General features: G+C 43.7%; 1 protein-coding gene and 1 long non-coding RNA gene across 2 annotated transcripts in view; one reads left to right on the forward strand and one right to left on the reverse strand.

Moving 5' to 3' along the window:
* Positions 1 to 10,586, reverse strand: part of LOC120368715 — a 72,662-nt gene extending 62,076 nt beyond the window's left edge. The window contains exons 1-2 of the long non-coding RNA XR_005582737.1: positions 10,177 to 10,586; positions 8,259 to 8,384 (exon numbers count right to left, since the gene is read on the reverse strand). This is a non-coding gene — a long non-coding RNA (uncharacterized LOC120368715). The remainder of the gene's footprint in view (positions 1 to 8,258; positions 8,385 to 10,176) is intronic.
* Positions 9,672 to 20,101, forward strand: part of PPP2R2D (protein phosphatase 2 regulatory subunit Bdelta) — a 45,406-nt gene continuing 34,976 nt past the window's right edge. Inside the window, exons 1-2 of the mRNA XM_039481141.1 lie at positions 9,672 to 9,829; positions 10,195 to 10,287. Of these exons, the coding sequence (XP_039337075.1) occupies positions 9,823 to 9,829; positions 10,195 to 10,287 (100 nt within the window). The 5' untranslated portion in view covers positions 9,672 to 9,822. The remainder of the gene's footprint in view (positions 9,830 to 10,194; positions 10,288 to 20,101) is intronic.

Consider the following 20,101-nt stretch of genomic DNA (forward strand, 5'->3'; position numbering starts at 1 on the left):
AAGACATAGTAGGTGACAAAATAGAAAAATAATTATTAAGTTAAATATCTCATCTCCACTTTAAGTGGAAAGGTAATATTGGGTATGTCTACACTGCAAAAAAAAAAAATCCATCTGCGGCAGCAAATCTCAGATTCTGGGTCAACTGACTTGGGCTCACACTATAGGGCTAAAAATAACAGTGTAGACATTCCTGCTCGGGCTGGAGTCCACGCTCTGACACCCATCAACCTTGCATGATCAGAGCTCAGCCTCCAATCTGAGCAGGAATATCTACGTTGTTATCTTTATCCCCCTAGCGTGAGCCTTGCCAGCCCAAGGCAGTTCTGAGACTCTCTGCAGCAGGTGCTTTTTGTTTTGTTTTGTAGTGTAGACATACCCCCATGATTCACCTGGGTACTCTTGCTTGCTATTCCCACTGAATAAAAAAAAAATGGGTAGCACATTTACTATAGCAACTGATTAGAATGGTGCTGAGTACTGCCCCTTCAGCACTATGGGCAGGGAAAAGTAAAGAACCATTGTGGAAAATGAAATAACTTTCAAGTGAACTGAAGGGAATTTGATTCTAGAGTTGACACGAGATATGTGTCTGAAATTCTAGTGATGATGCAAGCAGTATGCCTCATATGAACTGGATCTGTGCCTGTCCTGGCTGATGAAATTGGGTCATTTATTAGAAGACATGTCAGAGCAAATAGCTGGCAAACAACCTCAAACAAGGTGCGGTCAACCCTCTGCTAAAGAAAACAACTTTGGATACCAATATCCTATCCACCTGTCTTCCAGGCTCAAACTTCACTTACCTAGGAAAGAGTTGAGAAGATGTCAGGACAACTCTTTCAACAAGTCATATCCAGAAGTTTCATGGACATCATTATGAGGGAAATAGCCTTTTGTGAGTGAGGACTAATATATAAACTTCAATTTTCTTTATAATGTATAAACTAGTCCTTTTTAGTTTAAGTGGAACTTCTAGTAACAGGATCGCAGACAGCTCTGTCAACTTTGCGAAGAGGTGAACCTTTATCTGGGGAAGCTACAAACTGTTGCCCCAATTGTCAGTAAAAAGCCCAGAATACTTTAAGAAATGCAGAGAGAATGAAATATTGACAAGTGTGAGGTATTGTACCCAAATAGTTCTCATTAGGTCATTGATCACATTCAGAATATGTAGGACACTTGAGGAACTTGGCACCATCTGCACCCACCTATTGAACTCAGAGATGGGGTGGGGGGGCAAAAGAGGCCTGAAATCATGTCTGTGAAGTCATCTACCATTAAATCCCATGCTTTTTATACTTTTTGGAAGTACATCTGCTTTGCAGTATGGTGATGGATACTGTTAAAGGACTGCCAGTAAAAGGAGAGGATTTTCCAAACTGACAAATTGAAGCTTGCCCACCCTTAACCCTGATTCACACACATTACTGGGGTGAGATCTGTGATCCTTGGATTTCCTCAGATCTCCAGGAAGGTGCCATGAGAATAGAGCAAGTAAGAATTGCAACCTTTAAGTACCAGGTAAATATAGAAGATGGTGTGATCCTCCTGGGCCACTGCAACATCAAGAAAAGCCAATGCCTCTGCTTTCCTGAGGCAAGTTCCAAGGAAACAGGATGCCAAGATTCCACAGGCCATGTGAGCCTGACCAGCCAAGTGCCCAGAGAAAGCCAGCCAGCATGAGATTCCACACACATCACCATGTTCCCTGAACTCTAGTCCTGACTTTGATGCTCCAAAGACTATGAAAGCTAGAGAATTCTCTCTCTAAGTAACCTTTTTTCTTTTTGTATTTTGCGATCATGGGGATTTGTGATCATTGTATTCCTGATTTTTCCCTCTAACACTCTTTAAGATGCGTGTTAAGTAATAGCAAGTGCATATCCGAGTCCTAAGCAAGTTCAACCTCAAATCACTTTGTGCTACCCTGGATTGTAAAAACGTGCCTGCATTTACCACGGTGCCCAAAAGGGAAGATTAAGAGTTGCTGACTACTCTATTACAGTGGGTAAGGTAGGGAAGTTATTCAATATATGGCAACCTTGCAGGAATCTAGATACAGCTTCAAAGGAATTAAAAGTAAAACTATGCCTCCTTAAGTTTCCAGGGTTAGTATTTGAAAGAATCATGTAGTGTGTTAATTTCAAGATCTGAAGCTTGATTGTGTTCATCTAATGATCTGATTGCGATTCCATTCCATATCATTGTTAATTCATAGGCTTATTTATTCAATTCATGTTTGTAACTTTGATTTGTTAACTGTGTGTTTAATTCTTTCTTAGTTTAGTAAAAGGTATAGTAATTAGTCTTTTGCTGAAAGTTTAATTTTAAGTTTCTTTAACGTATAATGAAATCCATAAAAAAGCATATAGAACTGTGTTTCCCCCCCCCCCCCAATTACAATCAGGGTCACAAATCCTCAGGGCAAAGGTAATTTACATGAGACATCTGTGAGCTATAGTTCTTCCCTTAAATTAATACCTATGTACTGCATATAATCCAATTAGACTTCAGATAGGACGTTGTACTAATTTGGGTGGTCAAGAATCTCCCTAGGATATTGGAAAGAGGAAAGATACACTGCCTGACACTTCCAGACATTTCAGTGGCCTTTGATATTGTTGATCTTAGGATGTTGCTCAACTCATGACAGGACTTGGACTGGGCGAACAGAAGCACCTGCTCATTCTGTTCTGAGCGATCCTACACAATGGTTTGGGGCAACCGCTCTCAGCTGTGCAGGCCCCAGGCAGGCTCAATCCTAACACCTTTTCAGTTCAACATCTACACCTCTACCCCAATATAACGCGACCTGATATAAGACGAATTCGGCTATAACGCGGTAAAGCAGTGCTTGGGATGGGGGTGGGGGGCGGAACTGAGCACTCTGGCGGATCAAAGCAAGTTCGATATAACGCGGTTTCACCTATAACGCGGTAAGATTTTTTGGCTCCGAAGGACAGCGTTATATCAGGGTAGAGGTGTATATGAAATGCCTGTAGGAAATCATCCATAAGGACTGCGGTGTCCTCACTATGATTATGATACCCAGTTTTATATCTTTTTTTCACTCCAGGCTGGCACATCACCTGATGTCTGGCAGTAACTGGAATCTGAATGAAAACCAGCTAACTGAAGCTCAGTCTGGACAAGTGTGATGGTCAACAGCAGGAAGAAGGTGAAAGTCCTTAACCACTCTATCAACTGGGGGCAGCTGCCTGACCTTTAGTAAAGTGAGCCAATATCTCAGGCTCTTATTAGTGTAAGGAAGACTTGTCCGTGCTTGCTGTGGGTCAGCTCCCTGATTCCATAAGCTGCAGGCAACACACTCACTCTCCTCCAAGCCTACACAGGCCCCACTCTCTCTCTCTCTCCAGGTTAGTGACAGGCACACTCCAATCTCTGAGCCCTTTTAGCATCGTCCTGTAGTGTCTAGCCCATTCCAAAGGACACTCACAGTATTCACCCATTCACTGCTTCCAAAGGAAAAAGTATACCACAGCTTACCAGTCACACCTCAGATCACCACTCCACTTAACATATAGCAGGTAAGTAGGTTTATAATGAAAACAAGTAAAAGTTTATTTAACAAAGTATAGATTCAAGTAGCAGAAACAAATAGCTACATATAAAATAAAAATCATATCAAGCATTATAGAACCTAGAGTTAGATATTAAAGTATCGAATTAAGTAACAGAGCAGTGCTCACAAAATCCTTCTAGATTTTTATTGCCACACTTGGCTGTGACCCTCCAATCATGAGACAAGTCACACTGTCAGCTTTCCTCCTCAGTTCATCCTGGGATACACCCCAACAATCCACTGTCTTTACGGGATCCCTTCTTGCTGTGTACTTCCTCCTATAAATTTCTTCTCTTGAAGATTTCACAATCTCTTCATTAACATTTGGCTCAGTATGCAAATAGGTATCAGTTGTGAGACAAACAATGTCCAATACACACATCACACATGACCTCCTGCTTGAAAGGAACCTGTACAAGATGTGTAACTTCCTGGTTACCTGCCTTAAGAACAAAATTCTCTATACAGACACACACCTCCTTTAAATACTGTATTATCCATCCATACATTTCACAGTGATTATGATGATCAAGGGGCTACAGGCTCACATGCCACCCTAGTGAATTCTTATGTACACATCTGACCCATGGGATCCCTCTGCCAGCTGGCACCAAGAGGTTCATCCTTTTGCCTCCTCCCCGCCCCCCCCCCCCCTTTTTTTTGTTGCATCATGTCCACTTTTCATCCTGCTCACCAGTTCTCAGCCCAGTGCTGGGGTAGAGGTAGCTAATAGCACTTTTTTGCATTACAGTGAATACAGATGCTGAATGCTAAGGCTTTGTCTCTCTGGACACTGCTAAGCAACCTATAGCCTCAAACCCTAACCCTTCTTTCACCTGATAATTAATAGTACATTGTCTATGTTTTACATATGAAAAAAAAATTCCACTGGCATTTGGTAAAAATAACTTCACAGCCATGAAGGAGTGAGCAGAGTACAATATTGCACAGATGTAAGCAAAACCCGGTAACCTTTACAGCATTTTAAACAGGTTTATAGCATACAAATAAATACAAGTATGATGACTGACTAAGTTATTTCTTAATTATTATTATTATTATTCATTTGTATTATGGCGCTTAGGACCCTCCGTTGTGGACCAGGACGAAATTGTGCTAGGTGCTGTACAAACACAGAAAAAGACAGTCCCTTCCCCAAAGAGCTTACAATCTAAATATCTGATCATGCCCTCTCACTTTCCACCATACCACTCTTCAGAACTGTCTTGAAATCAAGCTTTAAGTTGAGAAAGTTTACATAACAACAGGAAAATAGTCAAAGTTAGTGTAACATTCTAACAAAATAAATAAATAAATAGGTCACACAGACCAATGCTGTGCATATGTATTCATGGGTGTTGGAACAATTTTTATAGTGAGGGTGCCAAGAGCCATTGAACCAAACTGTAAACCCTGTATATGATGGAAACCACTTCTAGCTAGGGGATGCAACAGCAGTCCTGACACCTATATGCTATTATACAACATGTGTAAAGCAGCTAGCTCACTCCATAGATATACTGACACATAAAAATGCTATGCTGCGAGCTATTGTTGCAGACGTAACATATTAACATAGAACCACAAAAGTTAAGGCATCTAACAGTACAAACCTTTTCCTGTCTCACCCAGAGAGACACAGCTCACCATAGAACCACCACACTATAACACAGAAAAAACATCAAAACCTATACCAGTAAGTATATCAGGCTTCCCGCATCCTCTATTCCAAACTTCCCACCACCATCAAACAACCAGAGTTCTCCTAAACTTTCTGGCCTGATATCTGTTCTGCACATTTCTGGAGAAGTCACAGTCACATATATCCTCCATTGGGTACCTGAGGCACATAAAGATTGTTATGACAAAGAATGCTATTTTTTCTTTATGTAACAAAATGACTGCATAACGCCAAGGAGCCCAAACTCTCGTTACATACATTTTAAGCTAGAGCAGTGGTCCCCAACCTTTCCATGTAGCGGGCGCCAGACGACTAGCCGCCGAGGAGTGTGGCTGCTAGACAAGCAGCTGCCAAAATGCTGCCGAGAAGCGGCAAAGCCAAGAAGCGTCGCCGCCAAAATGCTGCCAAGAGGCAGCATCATCAAGAGGTGTCGCCGCCGAAATGCCGCCATGGTGCCCGCGGGCACCGTGTTGGGGACCACTGAGCTAGAGCAGTTCAAAAAATTATGAGCCTTAGACATTTATGAATTAACCAATCTTCTTGAAATTCCTCAGAAAATTCAAGGTTTACTTGAGAGAGAGATTCTGACTGAAAATTGGGGGCAGGTACACTAGGTGAAATGCTGTTTTCACTGAAGTTAATGACAAGATTCTTAGTGAACGTCTAACCCTGCAGCTGGGACATATGATTCCCAACAAAGGTAGACAGACTTTTGCTAGCTCTGTTCAAGTTAGTGTGCTAAAAAGAGCAGGGTGGACATTACGGCAATGGTAGTGGCTTGGACTTGCTGACCAAGTCCAGGCCAACCCAACCCCCTGGGTCTGAGATCGATTGGCTAGACAAAGCCGCCGCTTGTACCACAACATCTACAATGCTATTTTGTCTACCCATGCTGGGAATCATACCTCCCAAATGCAGTATAGACATACCTCTATTGACTTCAATAGGGTCAGGATTTCACTCACTGTGTTTCTCATATAAAACATAGGTTAAACTCTCACTTTAAGTGCAAAACAGACAGCAACGTTAACTATGGTGTTGCAATGGCTCTTTCATAATGCAAGTGTCTTCTTTTTCATTGTATATTTAATCAAACAAACCAGTCTACAGGAAAACAAGATAAATGAGACTAGGGGAGAAGCAATAAATAAAATGTGGTCTGTAACCCAGATGTGCACATCCTACTCCTAAGAAGTGTTCATTGGTTTTATACTAGTTTAAAAACCATGTTATTTCTATTAATATGAATTGAAATCACATTACATTTGTCCCACATTTATAATGTCAAAATGACTTTGTCAGAATTAAATGGAGATTTGGGCCTCTAGAAGATACACCTGTGGCCCACATACTGCAGGATGATATGCCTGGTTGGACTCCTGCGCCCATGTGGAGCCCACAGTAGCATCTGCGTGGATTCGCTTTCAAGATTGGGGTCTATATTATTACTTCATGTTGTATCATTCCAGGATGAAGTTGTTGTTTTTTAAAAAGAACATTTTAAAATAGGAAATCCAATTGGCATTAATGAATAACATGCAACTTCAGTGGTATGCTGCATTTAATTAATTAAGGCCTAAAGGATTTTTAAGGGATTCTAATATACACTGACACCATTTTCCTTTTTAAAATGAAAGATTCAGGGCATTTTTCCATGAAAGTACCATTTGTGTATAAAGTTGTATAAATTAAACTTCTTGGGTGACTGATACTATAGATTAGCTGTGCAAGGCATTAGCTAGAAAAAAATACAAGTTATTAGTGCACTTTTCATAGTGCTGAGGTTTTGAATGGACATAAACTGTTCTAAGACTGATCTCTCTAAAGTAGATCATGGTTGATGTACACTGGCAGGGCAGCAGTCAGAAGTTTGCAGATGCCATTGTCTATAATGTCCTTGCACATAAATAGAGGACTTCAAAAATACATTTTGTGAGCATTAAATTTATTAAGAGGAAAAAAAAACACTTGGGAAGAAAGGTGGACAGACTACTGTTGTATGTGAAAGGGAACCTTGTCCCAAGCTGGAAATGTGAGCAGTACATACTCCTAGCATTGGAGATTTTTAAGAACAGACTGGACAAAATTGTCAGGGATAGTCTAGGTTTACTTGGTCCTGCCACAGAGCAGGGGGCTAGACTTGATGACTTCTCGAGGTCCCTTCAACTCCTACATTTCTATAATACTATTTAGTTCCATACTAGAATGGCACGGTTTAACAAGGAATGGTAAATCAACTCTGAATTCTCCTTGTTATTTTGGATTTAAATCAGATCCTTAAAACTATAAAGACATATGGCTGTTTAAAGAAAAAAAACAGTATAAGGGTAAGGAATAAAGATACTAAAAGTCGGTAATACGTCAATGGTATTAGCTCAGAGTGTAGGATTCCGAACAGAGGACTAAAGGGGGGTGGGGGGCAGAGGAGCCTACCATTAATGGGGGATTTAAAAGCAAAAATATGTCCAGCATACTAAGAACATAAGAACAGCCATACTGGGTCAGACCAAAGGTCCATCAAGCCCAGTATCCTGTCTACCGACAGTGGCCAATGGCAGGTGCCCCAAAGGGAATGAACAGACAGGTTATCATCAAGTGATCCATGCCCTGTCACTCAATCCCAGCTTCTGGCAAACAGAGGCTAGGGACACCATTCCTGCCCATCCTGGCTAATAGCCATTGATGGACCTATCTTCCATGAATCTATCTAGCCAGCTTAGAAGCCAGATATCTTCCTGACAGTATTATCTCTTTTTGTGGCCTGTTGATTATGGTGTTACTGAAATGATTGCATAAACTGGCATGGAGAATGGAAACACCAATATAGATCTACTCTCTCTGTCCTGATTGATCTCACAGGATAATGCTAAGCAACTGCTCTCAGCTGTGCAACCACCACGGCTCAATCTTGTCAATGCTGGCTCTGAGTGCCCTGATGTGTGGAGATGATGTTTGCCTAACCTTCCCAGGTCCAATCCTTTTACCTCTCACCTGCATACCAGGCTTCTGCTCGCCCAGGATCCCAACAGGACCTGCATACCAAGTTGGGGTCTATATCGCCTCTGATTTTGAACTTCATTACAGTTTATCCAACATTAGCTGCACCGACCAGCCAAACTGAGACAGAAAAAAGGTTAGCTAGCATTGTGTTTAAACACGGCAATAGTAACACTTCAGCCCTTTCATCCCTCCTGTTCCTCTCTTGCTGCCTTGTACCAGAGATGATCCGTGTCTCCCCATACTGGGGGGGGGGGCACAATCTAAAGGGGAGGACACTTGTCTCCTCTGCTCAGCAACCCACCCCTGCACCCAGCCCAGGGCCGCCACGCTCACCCTACCCAACCAGAGTTACTGCCGGAGTGGGCTCTGTCCATCTCCCACTGTGTCTCCCCACCATGTTTGGCTGCTCTCCGTGCACTTCTCGTACAGCTCAAGCTGGCCACTCCAGGTTGCTGCTCTGTGCAATAGCTGCCTGAGGGAGCCTGGCTGGGGAAGCAGCGGGCCACCCCCCGCCCCTGTCCCAGCTGCCATGGACAGGGGCCAAGCAAGTTAGAAATATGCCTGGAGAAGAGGGGGCTCCAGCTTGCTCGGCCTGTGTCCCCAGCAGCCAGGCCCAGGCAGGGGGTAGCCCACCACCGCTTCCCCAGCCCGACTCTCTCAGGCAGCTGCTACAGTGACCCAGCATGGCTGGCATGAGAAGCTGCTGGTCCCACCCCTGCCACTCCCTGCTCAGACCTGGCTGCCAGGGACAAGCGTGCTGGGGGGGCAGGCACAGAGGAAGGACAGAACCCCTCCTCCGCCCCCCAGCAGGCCCATCTAGGGAGACACTGGACCCCCACATGCTCCCCTACACGTCACCTCTGCCTTATACCACCTCGCTGCCCATTTGGTCTCAGCCTGAAGGAACCGTTTCCCCCAGCCTGGCATTAGCAGTGCTTAATTGGTAATGAAAGAGGTACTGGTGCTCAAGCAACATCTGTAGTTTCATACTGACACAGCAAGCCCAGAGGTGCCGGGGCTCAGAACTGCCAGGGCTCAGAACGGGCACAAATTAAGCACTGGGTGATACCCTAGCTGCCACCCCACTCCAGCCTGTCCCCCTCCTCCTGGTTCAGGATCCCCCCGCCCCAGCTAAGCAGGTTTCCATTTGGCGGCCGTTACAGCTCAAAGGGGATAAACTGCCCCTCCTTGGGTGCCAACAGGCCACCCCCTCCAGTGCACCCACCTCAGCCAGCCCCAGCCCAGCAGGCCTCCCCCTTCGGCCACCCTATGTCCTCCAGGTCCCCCCACACCCCCTGTATCCCCCGTCGTCACAGCTCGAGCCCGGCTCCGCCTGCTTCCTGCACCGCCCGGCGCTCCCAGCTCCCCCTCCCGGAGGGAGGCAGCCGGATGACGTCACCGGATCAGGCCGACCGGCAATGGGCGCCATTTTGAAACCCCAAAACCTCCAGCGGCTGCAGCTGTGTGCGGCGGCGGCGGCGGCTCTGACCCGGTCCCGGCCGGCGCCTCCCCCTCGTGGGCCCCGCAGCCCCCCGCCCCACACACACTGCGCGACATGGCAGGTGAGAGGGACGCACGCAGCGCCGCGGCCGTCAGCTGGGGAGGCCTGGGCCTGGCCTAGGGTAGGGGCCGGGTGGAGGGCGCTCTGCCTTCCGACCGGGGCGGGCAGCGAGTCAGGCCTGGGCGGGCAGCGCGGAGCCGGGGCATGGGAGGCGGAGCTGGCTCGGTGGGGCTGGCTGGGTTGTTCGGGCCGAGCCGGACCGCGTGTGGGCCTTGGCCGAGCCGGTGCTGGGTGGGGGTTGAGCCGGGCCGGGCCGAGCACTGAAGAGCCTGGCCAGGGTTGGTGGGGGAGCCGGGGCCGGGTTAGGGGTCAGGTTGGGTTGGGGTTGCCCGCGCCGCTCGCCCTCACCGCGCTCTGTCTCCGCAGGGGTGGCAGGAGGTGGCGGAGGAGGAGGTGGTAACGACTTCCAGTGGTGCTTCTCCCAGGTGAAGGGGGCTATCGACGAGGACGTGGCGGAAGGTAAGAAGGGGGGTCCGGGCGCTGCGGCCCGCGGTTGAGCAGGAATCGCCGTGTCATAGGGGTCCCCAGTCGGGGTATCAGTGACTCCCAGTCCTGCATTCACTTTAATCCACCCCCGCCTTAGACCCAGACACCAACACCTATTTTTGTCTAACGTGTCGCGCCTATCGACTCGTGCGAGGAGTCGGTGCTGGTGCTGCAATTCTCCTGCCCCAGTGTGAATCCCGGAGGATGGGGTGTGTGTAGGAACGGGGGGAGGATGCGATGACTAAGCTAGTGCCTGTGCTTTTCAGAACGGCTTGCTCTCACAAGATAGCATAACAGAGAAGGTGGCTTCCTCCTCCTCTTCATTTATAATCACCAGGGAGATGGGGTATTGACAGTGGTAATTTTTTTTTTTTTTTTAAAGAAAGGTAGTCAGACATGTCAAGTTTCTGCCTTCTGCAGAGAGGGAGGCTCCTTCATTAGCAATGAATTTAAAAAGCAGTGTTTAGAATTTCACTGTGGCAATGAAGGATTTTATTCATACCTGCTGACATTTGAAAGCTATAAATAAGGACATTTGGGTAGGAAATAAGTATCCTTTTAAGCGCAGTTGAAATACGTTAGACTTGTAGAGCATTTTGGAATAAGAATGGTAAAACGATAAACATTTTGCTTTAAAAAGTCCACTTCTAAATAATCAAGATTGATGTGTATAGTGTTGCTATATGAGTTTCAATGAGTTACAGTCTCTGTTTTTAAAAGATCTCCTATATTCAGATTGTCCCAGTTTGAGAAACATGCTTGTAAAGAGGATGCCATATGCTGCCTCACGTATTTGAGTTTCTACTACATTAAAAATAAAAATAAAAACACACACATACTTTATCTACTTGTGTGCATTGTTCTTGGTTCTGGAATTACTTTTGAATGTATTTTTCTGTACATAGTTTGTTTCATCCATATTATTTTTCACTGCAAAAATATTATGAGACCGTTTTAGTTTTCGTGTTACTTTTGTTTTGGAGAAACAGCATTGCTTCCAAAATATCTGGCATGTGAAGAGACTCAATTTATTGGAGCAGATAATATTCAGATTAGAGATGGGATTTATACGTCAGCTGATTATTTCTACACTTGTAACACACTCTAAAGTTGTGAATTTATGTAAATTAATAGGTTTTCAGGCATTCCTAGAACACTGTCTTTTTGTTTCTTTAAACCTCTTGTCCGTGAAAAAGCTTAAAGAGCCACCCTTGCTTATATTTTAAGAAACAATCCAGTTTTGGCAAAATATTTACTATGATAAAATTACCTTTCAGTCACTGCTGATTAGCAGGACACTTGTATATAATCAGAAGCTCTCGCCTTTCTAAATAGCGAGTACGTTTTACTACCTCATTCAGTGATTTTGTAACATTAGAATTCAATGTGGAAGAAATGTATATTATCAAAGATCCAATGCACATTATTACAGGATGTATTGCAAGTTAGAAAGACTTAAGCTCCATCCCTTGGCATAGTCTGATAGGAAAAACTGTATAGCTATAACTTATAAAACTCTTAACAACACACTTTCCAACTATGAGTCTGATTTTAAGTACCTATTAAATCAACAGGAGTTCTGCCTAAGTGAAACAGAAGCACCTGTTGTGGCTTCATCACTTTAGCATCACAAACTACATTAAATCTGGCAGTGATCTTGCCTCAAGGTGACAGAAAGTCTCCCCAAAAATGACGTCTAGTATTGCAAGGCTCACATAACTGCTGGCCAGTGCAATCTGAAGTAGACAGTATTTTCATTAGAAGGGGTACAGCCAGGGTTACTAGATAATGTGCTGATTCAGCTTATTTCTAAGCAACCTTCACCAACAGATCTCCTATTTAACACATCACCATACTAAAATTGCCCTTCCATTGTGTATCCCACAGAGGATGATGGTGGTGTTTGCTACCCTATAATATGAGTGAATCCCCTTGTGTGCAGCGGGCCCCTTTGTTGGCATGGGAAGTGAGGTCCGTGCCCTACTTAACCCCATTCCTTCAAGTGTGCGTTGAGCCCAATATTTGTGAAAGTTTACTCATGTGGTGTTGTGGCTCTTAGCGTTTTCTTCAGTCTTTTGGCTGAGATTTAAAATTTCATCCATTTGTTCATAAAATCTTCTTTCATAGTAAAATTTGTGTCAACTGAAGGTATTAGCTGGATCTTTTATTTCTAAGTGTTTTTGAAGAGTGTCTTAAATTTTATATGAAAAGCATGGACTTCAAATGAAGGACATTTCATTAGCTCTATATCAAAGTACATTTTAAAAATCATTTTTCATTTTTTGGCCTTATTTCCCTCCCTCCCCCCCATATAAATCAAAATCTTGTAGACTTATTTGCTCCTGATACTCCTTAATGCTTTACCTTTTGCTTAACTTTATACCTGTAAGTAGTCCCATTGATATGAAAGCATATGTGTTTTACATGATTGAAACCTTAGTTATATTTATAATTTGCTACACTTGAAATACTGTTAGCCTTTGCCATTTGTTAGTTCTTTCTCTCACCTTTTGTCTTTAAACAGGAATATTTATAATCACATTTAAAAAAAATAACTGGTCCCCCAGTCCTTCATTGGGCTCAGCTATTGTGCCTCTCTTTGTCATTGTGGCATTCACTGAAGTCTGAGAGTCCGCACCTATAGTGAGCATTGCAGTATTTGATCCTAGGTGTTGAGGTTGGGCCTTGATTATTGAATTGTGGTGTCAAATCTCAGTCTTTTTTTTTTTTTTTTTTTACCAAGCTGTCCATATAAACTGATTTGATGGGGCATTATCAGCTTGCATTATAGTCATGATGGTATAGACTACTATCTGCAAATCTCCTGTCACTTTTTGTGGTCTTACAAATATATTTTTTTAACTGTCTTTATCTTTTGCTCTATGGAAAAAGAGATGTAAGTGGGGAGAACTAACTCTACAAAGAAATCTGAAAATGACAGTACACAAAGTGGTGTCAAATCCATAAAATACACAAATGGAGACTTTTTTCTATAAACTCTTTATTAAGTACTCATGTTTAGTTTGCAACTATTGAGGAAGTTAAAAGTGCTTTTAGTTTTAAAGTTAGAGGTATTTCTTTAACATAAAAGATCATGTTCAGCATCTGTTTCTGTTATGATGCTGTTTTAATGAAAATACTATTCTGAGTGGTGAGATATAATCTATTTGGATTGTTACTATGTGCTGATACAGGTAAGTTCTATCTGAAATGTACATTTTCAAAACTTTTTTTTACCTATTTGATTAATATAGAAAACTGAAGTTTGCTTTCTTTCTGATGCTATCTGTGTGCTATAACAGCTATTATACATTTATAGTGAATCTTTTTTGCTGAGATTGATATAGGATTTTTTTTTATATGTATATCTTTAAATAAATGGAAGTGCGCTGTTTCAGGATATCAGTGATGGCTCTAAACTGGTCATACAAAATGATGATAGATATTAGATTTATTGCATATAGAAGGATGTAGTTTTCAAAGTAGGAAAGTTTGAGAACAGCTGAAGAATAGTATTGAGGAAAGAAATTTGATAATATAAAGCAAGCGTTTCAGTTACTTAACAAAGATAGACTTCTTAAAAGTGGATTGTTTAAATCTCAATTGTAGTTTCCTTATTTCAGGGGAATATTTTGCCTAAAGCCTCCATGTTGAGAACCCCAGATTTCACAGGCAACGATAGCTCTGGGATTGCTTAACTTTGTTTAAAGTTACTTTATAAATGTAGGCTTCAGTTTAAATGTTTTGTAAGCACCAATTAGAACTGTGATTGATTGATCTTACTACTTTCTCTAATTTGCCCTATCTGATCGATAGACAGCTGTTTTTCAGCAGACATAATACTAAATTAATTCTTTAAAACAAACAAGAAAGCAACAAGACTGGTCTATTGTGTATATCAGCATACTGATATGCTTGTGTCCTTGAGATCAAAAGGTATGACCATGTTCCTTAGAGCTTGTCTACACTACAGAATTAAGTCAACTTAAGTCGGCATACAGCCACCACAATAATTAAAGCAGCGGTTCATGTCCATACACCTCTACCCCGATATAACACTGTCCTTGTGAGCCAAAAAATCTTACCACGTTATAGGTGAAACCACGTTATAGGTGAAACCACGTTATAGGTGAAAACACGTTATATCGAACTTGCTTTGATCCGCCGGAGTGCACAGCCCTGCGCGCCCCCCCCCTCCCCCCCGCAGCACTGCTTTACTGCGTTATATCCGAATTCGTGTTATATCAGGATAGAGGCGTACTTGCTTCTTCAGTGGGTGGTGCTTTTCCACTGACTGAAGTGGGGCATTGTGGGACACTGACAGCTGGAGCCTGGCAGCCCTGGGACTGATAGCTTCATCTGTATGCAGGGGGCTCACAGCTGCTTCCCCCACCTCCTGCTGTCAGGCAGATGTTGGGCTCACAGTGACCCAGAAGGTTGCTCAGTTTCACAGCAGGGAGCCTACCAGCAATGAAATTAACATTCTTGTCAGTTTCGCAGCTGCTGTTAGTTCACATTTTGCTCTGGGGATCTGCTTACAGCCTGAGCTGGAGACAAAATGAGAATTAATAATAGCAGTGAAACTTACAAGATTGTCAATTTCACTGCTGGTGGGCTCTCTGCCCTGAAATTGAGCTCTGGCGACTTGGTCAGCCCTGGGGCTCCCACTGTGGGCCCTGCTTGCAGGGTTGACAGCTGAGTGTCCTCCTGCCACCTCCTGGTGAGGGATTTGGCAAGGAAGGAGAGTCTGACCCTGGACAGGCTCTCCTTCCCACTCAATCCCACACAGGAGGCAGCAACAGAACTCTGGGATGTCAGCGCCGGGCAGGGGGAAGGCTGGGAGCCCACACCCAGCTGTCAACAGTGGTGTGGGGGGAGGGGCTCACAGTGTGAGACAAAAAACAATGTAAGTAATGCACTGTGTACACAGACACTGCATTGCTCTAACTACATCAACATAAGCACTGTGCCTGCTGGTGGAGTTACTATGTTGCTATAATGGGCCACTTACTTAAGGGAAGCATCATTGTAGTGTAGACACTGACATAATGAGGTTGACATAAGGCAACTTATGTTGACCTAACTCCATAGACCAAGCAATAGTCACTTTCAAATCTGGTTAGTGGAGTACTATGGATAACATTAAAATTTGTTTAGCTTCACTATATACCTTTTTCCTGTTTTAATTTCAGGGGTGATAAGTCAGGGAGCTGCCTAAATATTGGAAGGAACCTAAGATCCTTATCAGACTGACATCTTGAGTGTTTGTTTTTTTTAAGGCTTCCCAAGGTTGTTAACACTGTCATAAATGTGTTTCTCTTGAAAGCATTGTGTGTTGGTATTTGGACGGTGTTAAAGATGCTGGCTTCTGTAGTCAAATACTAACTATATATATTTTGCTATTTATACTTGAAGTGCTTTCTAACAGTGTGATTGCTTCACAGAACAAGTGTTCATAAATTCTTAAAAGGTAGCTTGAATTTCTATCGTATTTTAAGCTTTATTTGGACATTGGTGTATCTTGATCCTTCTTTGAAATAAAGGGATGAGTTTAGACTCCAGTCCTGCAGATATCTGCATGTTGTTGTCACGCATTCTAGCAAGTGTCCCATTTTGGCCACTTATTTGGATAGCTCTGAGGGGAATCCAACCCCCTGTCTGTTGGATCCCTGGGGTGTTTCAAGCTTCTGCAGGCTGAGTGGAGTCCAGACACTGCCCTAATCTTGGGGTCCCTGGGCAAATTCTCAGGGTGCAGACTTTCTATCTGACATATACTCTCCCTTCCCCCTCATGCCCCTGGAGTTTTGGAACCCAATATCTAGCCACCTAGCCCTTCTGGCATGGCACTGACCCTTCAGACTCCCCACTACTTAAACACATCCCTGTCCCAGAACTCCACCCGAAAGTGTGAAGTTTTTGGTTTACAGTTTAACTCTCAGTGACACGTAATAGTTGTGAAGCATATACAGAGTGTGTATGTGTGGGTATAGCATTACCCTTTTATGTTCTCTTATCTTTAATCGTGTAAAGTACAGGAGAGTACAGGTAGTACAAAAATATACATCCCAAATGTAGCATTCCACAGTAGCTCATCCTTCCCTTGGGAGTACTTGGGGGATCATCTGTGTTCTGTCAGGACAGGCAGGTGCAGTCCTCTGCTGCCTTACCAAACCTCTCCCTTCAGCAGTCTCTCTCATCTTAATCTGATCAAAATGGCTCTCCTTCACTCTGTTACCCTTGTGAATTCATGTATAGACTCCTACTGGGGCTGCCAGCTTCTTTTGCTGCCCCTCCTCACTTGCCCATAGACAAGAGGAGGAAGTGCCCAGCTGGAGCAAACCCATTGTCCTAAGGTGTCATACTTTGAATTGACCATCTTTGAGTGCTCATCACTCAGTTGTCTCTGGCCTGGCAAAGACATAACACAACCTTCTAACTCATGATGGATCAACATACATGTCTTTCTATGCCACTGAAATTTCATGATGCAATTTCATAATATCATCCACAGTTCAGAACTAGTTCAGACAGAAGCCCCAGCTCGTCACAGTAGGTGCTCACCCATTAAAATTGATGGAGTTTCAAATGTATGTGGCTGCGACTGTGCTTTAGGTACAGACTAATTCTTAGAAGCAATGTTGCATAGATACTATTTTGTCAGACTTAAAATCTCTTGCATGTGTATGTCCACATATTGTGGTGATAGTCATATAATAACTGCATTTATGTGCACCCTCACTCTGTGCTCACTAATCCAGTTCCACCAGGACTATTGTGAACATTCCAGACAGTAATCACTTAAAAAAAAAAAAAAAAAAAAAGCTGGCCAGATAAGTTCCTCAAAATACACTGTCTTGAGGAGCAAGGCAGTCAGCCTTAAATCCTATAACTTGTCTTTTTAAATTTGAGTACCATGTAACCTTGGTAAGGCTAAAAGCAAGATTTTGAGCCATTGGAAAAGGAAGAGCCCCATCTCAAAAGTGGACATGCGGAGCATGTTCTTCTCACTTCTAAAATAGGAGACCTGAAAATCAGGTTGCCATGCTCTAACAGTTTGAGTACTCTGTACAGTTTTTGCATCCTCTGAGATTATGAACATTCTGTATGTATCTTTACCAAGCTACAAACTTCATTTTGAAGTTGCAGCCCTTTCTCTTCTGTTGTCCTTTTGTTGCTTCCATGTTAGACCAAAATTCCAACAGAGTAGAGGTACAGGCCTGACAATAGGAGGTCAATAAATCTGAAATGCTTTCCCATTGAAACGGAATAGCTCTAAACAATACACTAGTTAATCAGGGGAGAGGTCACCTGGAAGGAATTTGATCACCTGAGGAGGCTGAGCGGGATGTCACCTGACAAAGCGGGCTAAAAGTTACAAAAAGGTAGGAGCTCTTTTTGTGACCATTTTTTTTCAGCTTACGATAAGGAAGAAGCAACCCAGCATGTAGCAGCTTGCAGCCCAGCATGTAGTGGCTTGATGAGGCTAGAGACTCTGCTTGTGTAACTTCCAGGGAAAGAGTGAACTCACAAGCGGCTTTGCATTTAGGTTTTTCATTGTTTTTCTAAATGATCTGTAATGTCTTGCATTTTATCTCTTAAGTAAAAGAGCAGTGGTGACTTCTGAGGCTGTGTCTACACACCTTTTAGCATCACAGCCATGCTGCTAAAATGTGTGCAGTGTTGTTGCTGTTTGTCAGCAGAAGAGAGCCCTCCCGCCAACCAAGCACTGTTCACACTGACGCTTTTCATCGGTAAAACTTTTGTTGTTCAGGGGGATGGTTTTTTCACCCACCTGAACGACAAAAGTTTTACTGACAAAAGTCCAGTGTAGACAAAGCCTAAGTAAAGTATCTGAGTTCATTATATGCAACAATTACTGTACTGCCTCAGGAGAGAGTTAAACTGAAAGCCAGAAGACTCTCTCACCTTTTGGCAGAACTCTGGGGTAGGGTGAGTTTAAGCAACAGGGAATCTGAGAATAGGGGCTAGGCAGCTGGGTGGGTTCCAACTCTCATGGGGGAGGGGGAGCACTAGACAGAGGGTCTGCACCCCGAGGATGTGCCTAAGGCCCCAAGGATGGGGCCGTCGGTTGGCCGCTGTTCAGTCTCTGTGAGCTTAAAACAGATGACAACCCAGCAGCTGGGTCCATTTCAGCAGTGCTATAATGTGTGCCCACTGAAAGCTACCGCCTTCTGTCTCCCAACTCAGCTCCTGTAAAGCAAAAGTACTTGGTTATTAATTTGAAAAAGAGACTGGCAGAGAGGTAGGTCTTGTAAAGACCATGAGTCACATGGACTTGTTTTACATAATAAAATTTGACCATTTATACGGGTACAGTGTAATTACCAAGTGGCCCCACTCTCATTCCAGAATAAAATTGCCTTCAGTGTAGCTTATGTTGCTTGGGAAGGGATTAAACTAAAGTGAAAAAAAGGCCACTTTTCTACTGGAATACACCTCTACCCTGATATAACACGACCTGATATAACACAAATTCTGATATAATGCGGTAAAGCAGTGCTCGGGGGGGTGGGGCTGTGCACTCTGGCAGATCAAAGCAAGTTCAATATAATGCGGTTTCACCTATAACTCAGTAAGATTTTTGGCTCCTGAGGACAGCGTTATATAGAGGTAGAGGTGTAATTGTGTCCCCATGGGGACATTACATTAGTCTAAGTATATTTATGTAATTAGAAAAAACTTTTTATGTCAACAAGCTGCTTGTATTAAGCCTGGAGTAGGCAACCTATGGCACGTGTACCAAAGACGGCACGCAAGCTCATTTTCAGTGGCACTCAACACTGCCTGGGTCCTGGCGTCCGGTCCAGCGAGCTCTGCATTTTAATTTAATTTTAAATGAAGCTTCTTAACCATTTTAAAAACCTTATTTACTTTACATACAACAATAGTTTAGTTATATATTATAGACTTATAGAAAGAAACCTTGTAAAAACGTTAAAATGTATTACTGGCACGCAAAACCTTAAATTAGAGTGAATAAATGAAGACTCAGCACACCACTTCTGAAAGGTTGCGGACCCCTGTACTATGCTCTGTACCAGCTGGATTTTGTACTAATTAAGTGTTCATTTAAACAGCTTTGCCAGTAGTACAGTGAAATAACTTCCAAATAATTTAAATAAATTAAATGTTCTTTTAGTAGATTTTAGATTATTGACATAGTTCCAGGGGTTAGAAAATATGTCCAGAGAATACCATAAGGAGTTCCTTTTGAAAATATAGGCTTGCCTCCTGGCTGCATAATCTTGTATATTTACCTTCTCCTGCTTCTTGCCCCCGTGTGTGTCTGTCCCTTATGTGCCTCTGTTTCTGTGGCAGTGGTCCCCAAACTGTGAGGCATGCCCCACCAGGGTGGCACAGAGGAATGTTTTGGGAGGGGCGCAGCCCAGCCACCACAAGGAGACAGGGAGGGACTGCCATCAGGTCCCACCCGCAGCCTCCCCCGCAGTCTGATTGCAACTCCTCTCCCAGCCCAGCCTTGGCCCCTGGCTGTGGCTCCGCTTCTGGCCCCTGACATGCCCCTAGCTGTGGCCCCAGCCTCATCCCCCTTACCACTGTCCATCCGCCCACCCTTGTGAGCCATGGGCCCCTCTCCCGAGGTGGGGGGGCATGACCATGAAAAGTTGGGGACCGCTGTTCTGTGGGACAGAGTGGCACACTATGGAGAGGGTGAAAGTGAAGGTATTTCCCTCCTCATGGCTGAACTCCAGCAACTGCTGTTTTTCCCTTCCTGTGGTGTTGATCATGTCCTCAGCCCTTTCCCTCT

Source organism: Mauremys reevesii, linkage group 7 (genome assembly GCF_016161935.1).
Source record: "Mauremys reevesii isolate NIE-2019 linkage group 7, ASM1616193v1, whole genome shotgun sequence".
Taxonomy (NCBI): domain Eukaryota; kingdom Metazoa; phylum Chordata; order Testudines; family Geoemydidae; genus Mauremys; species Mauremys reevesii.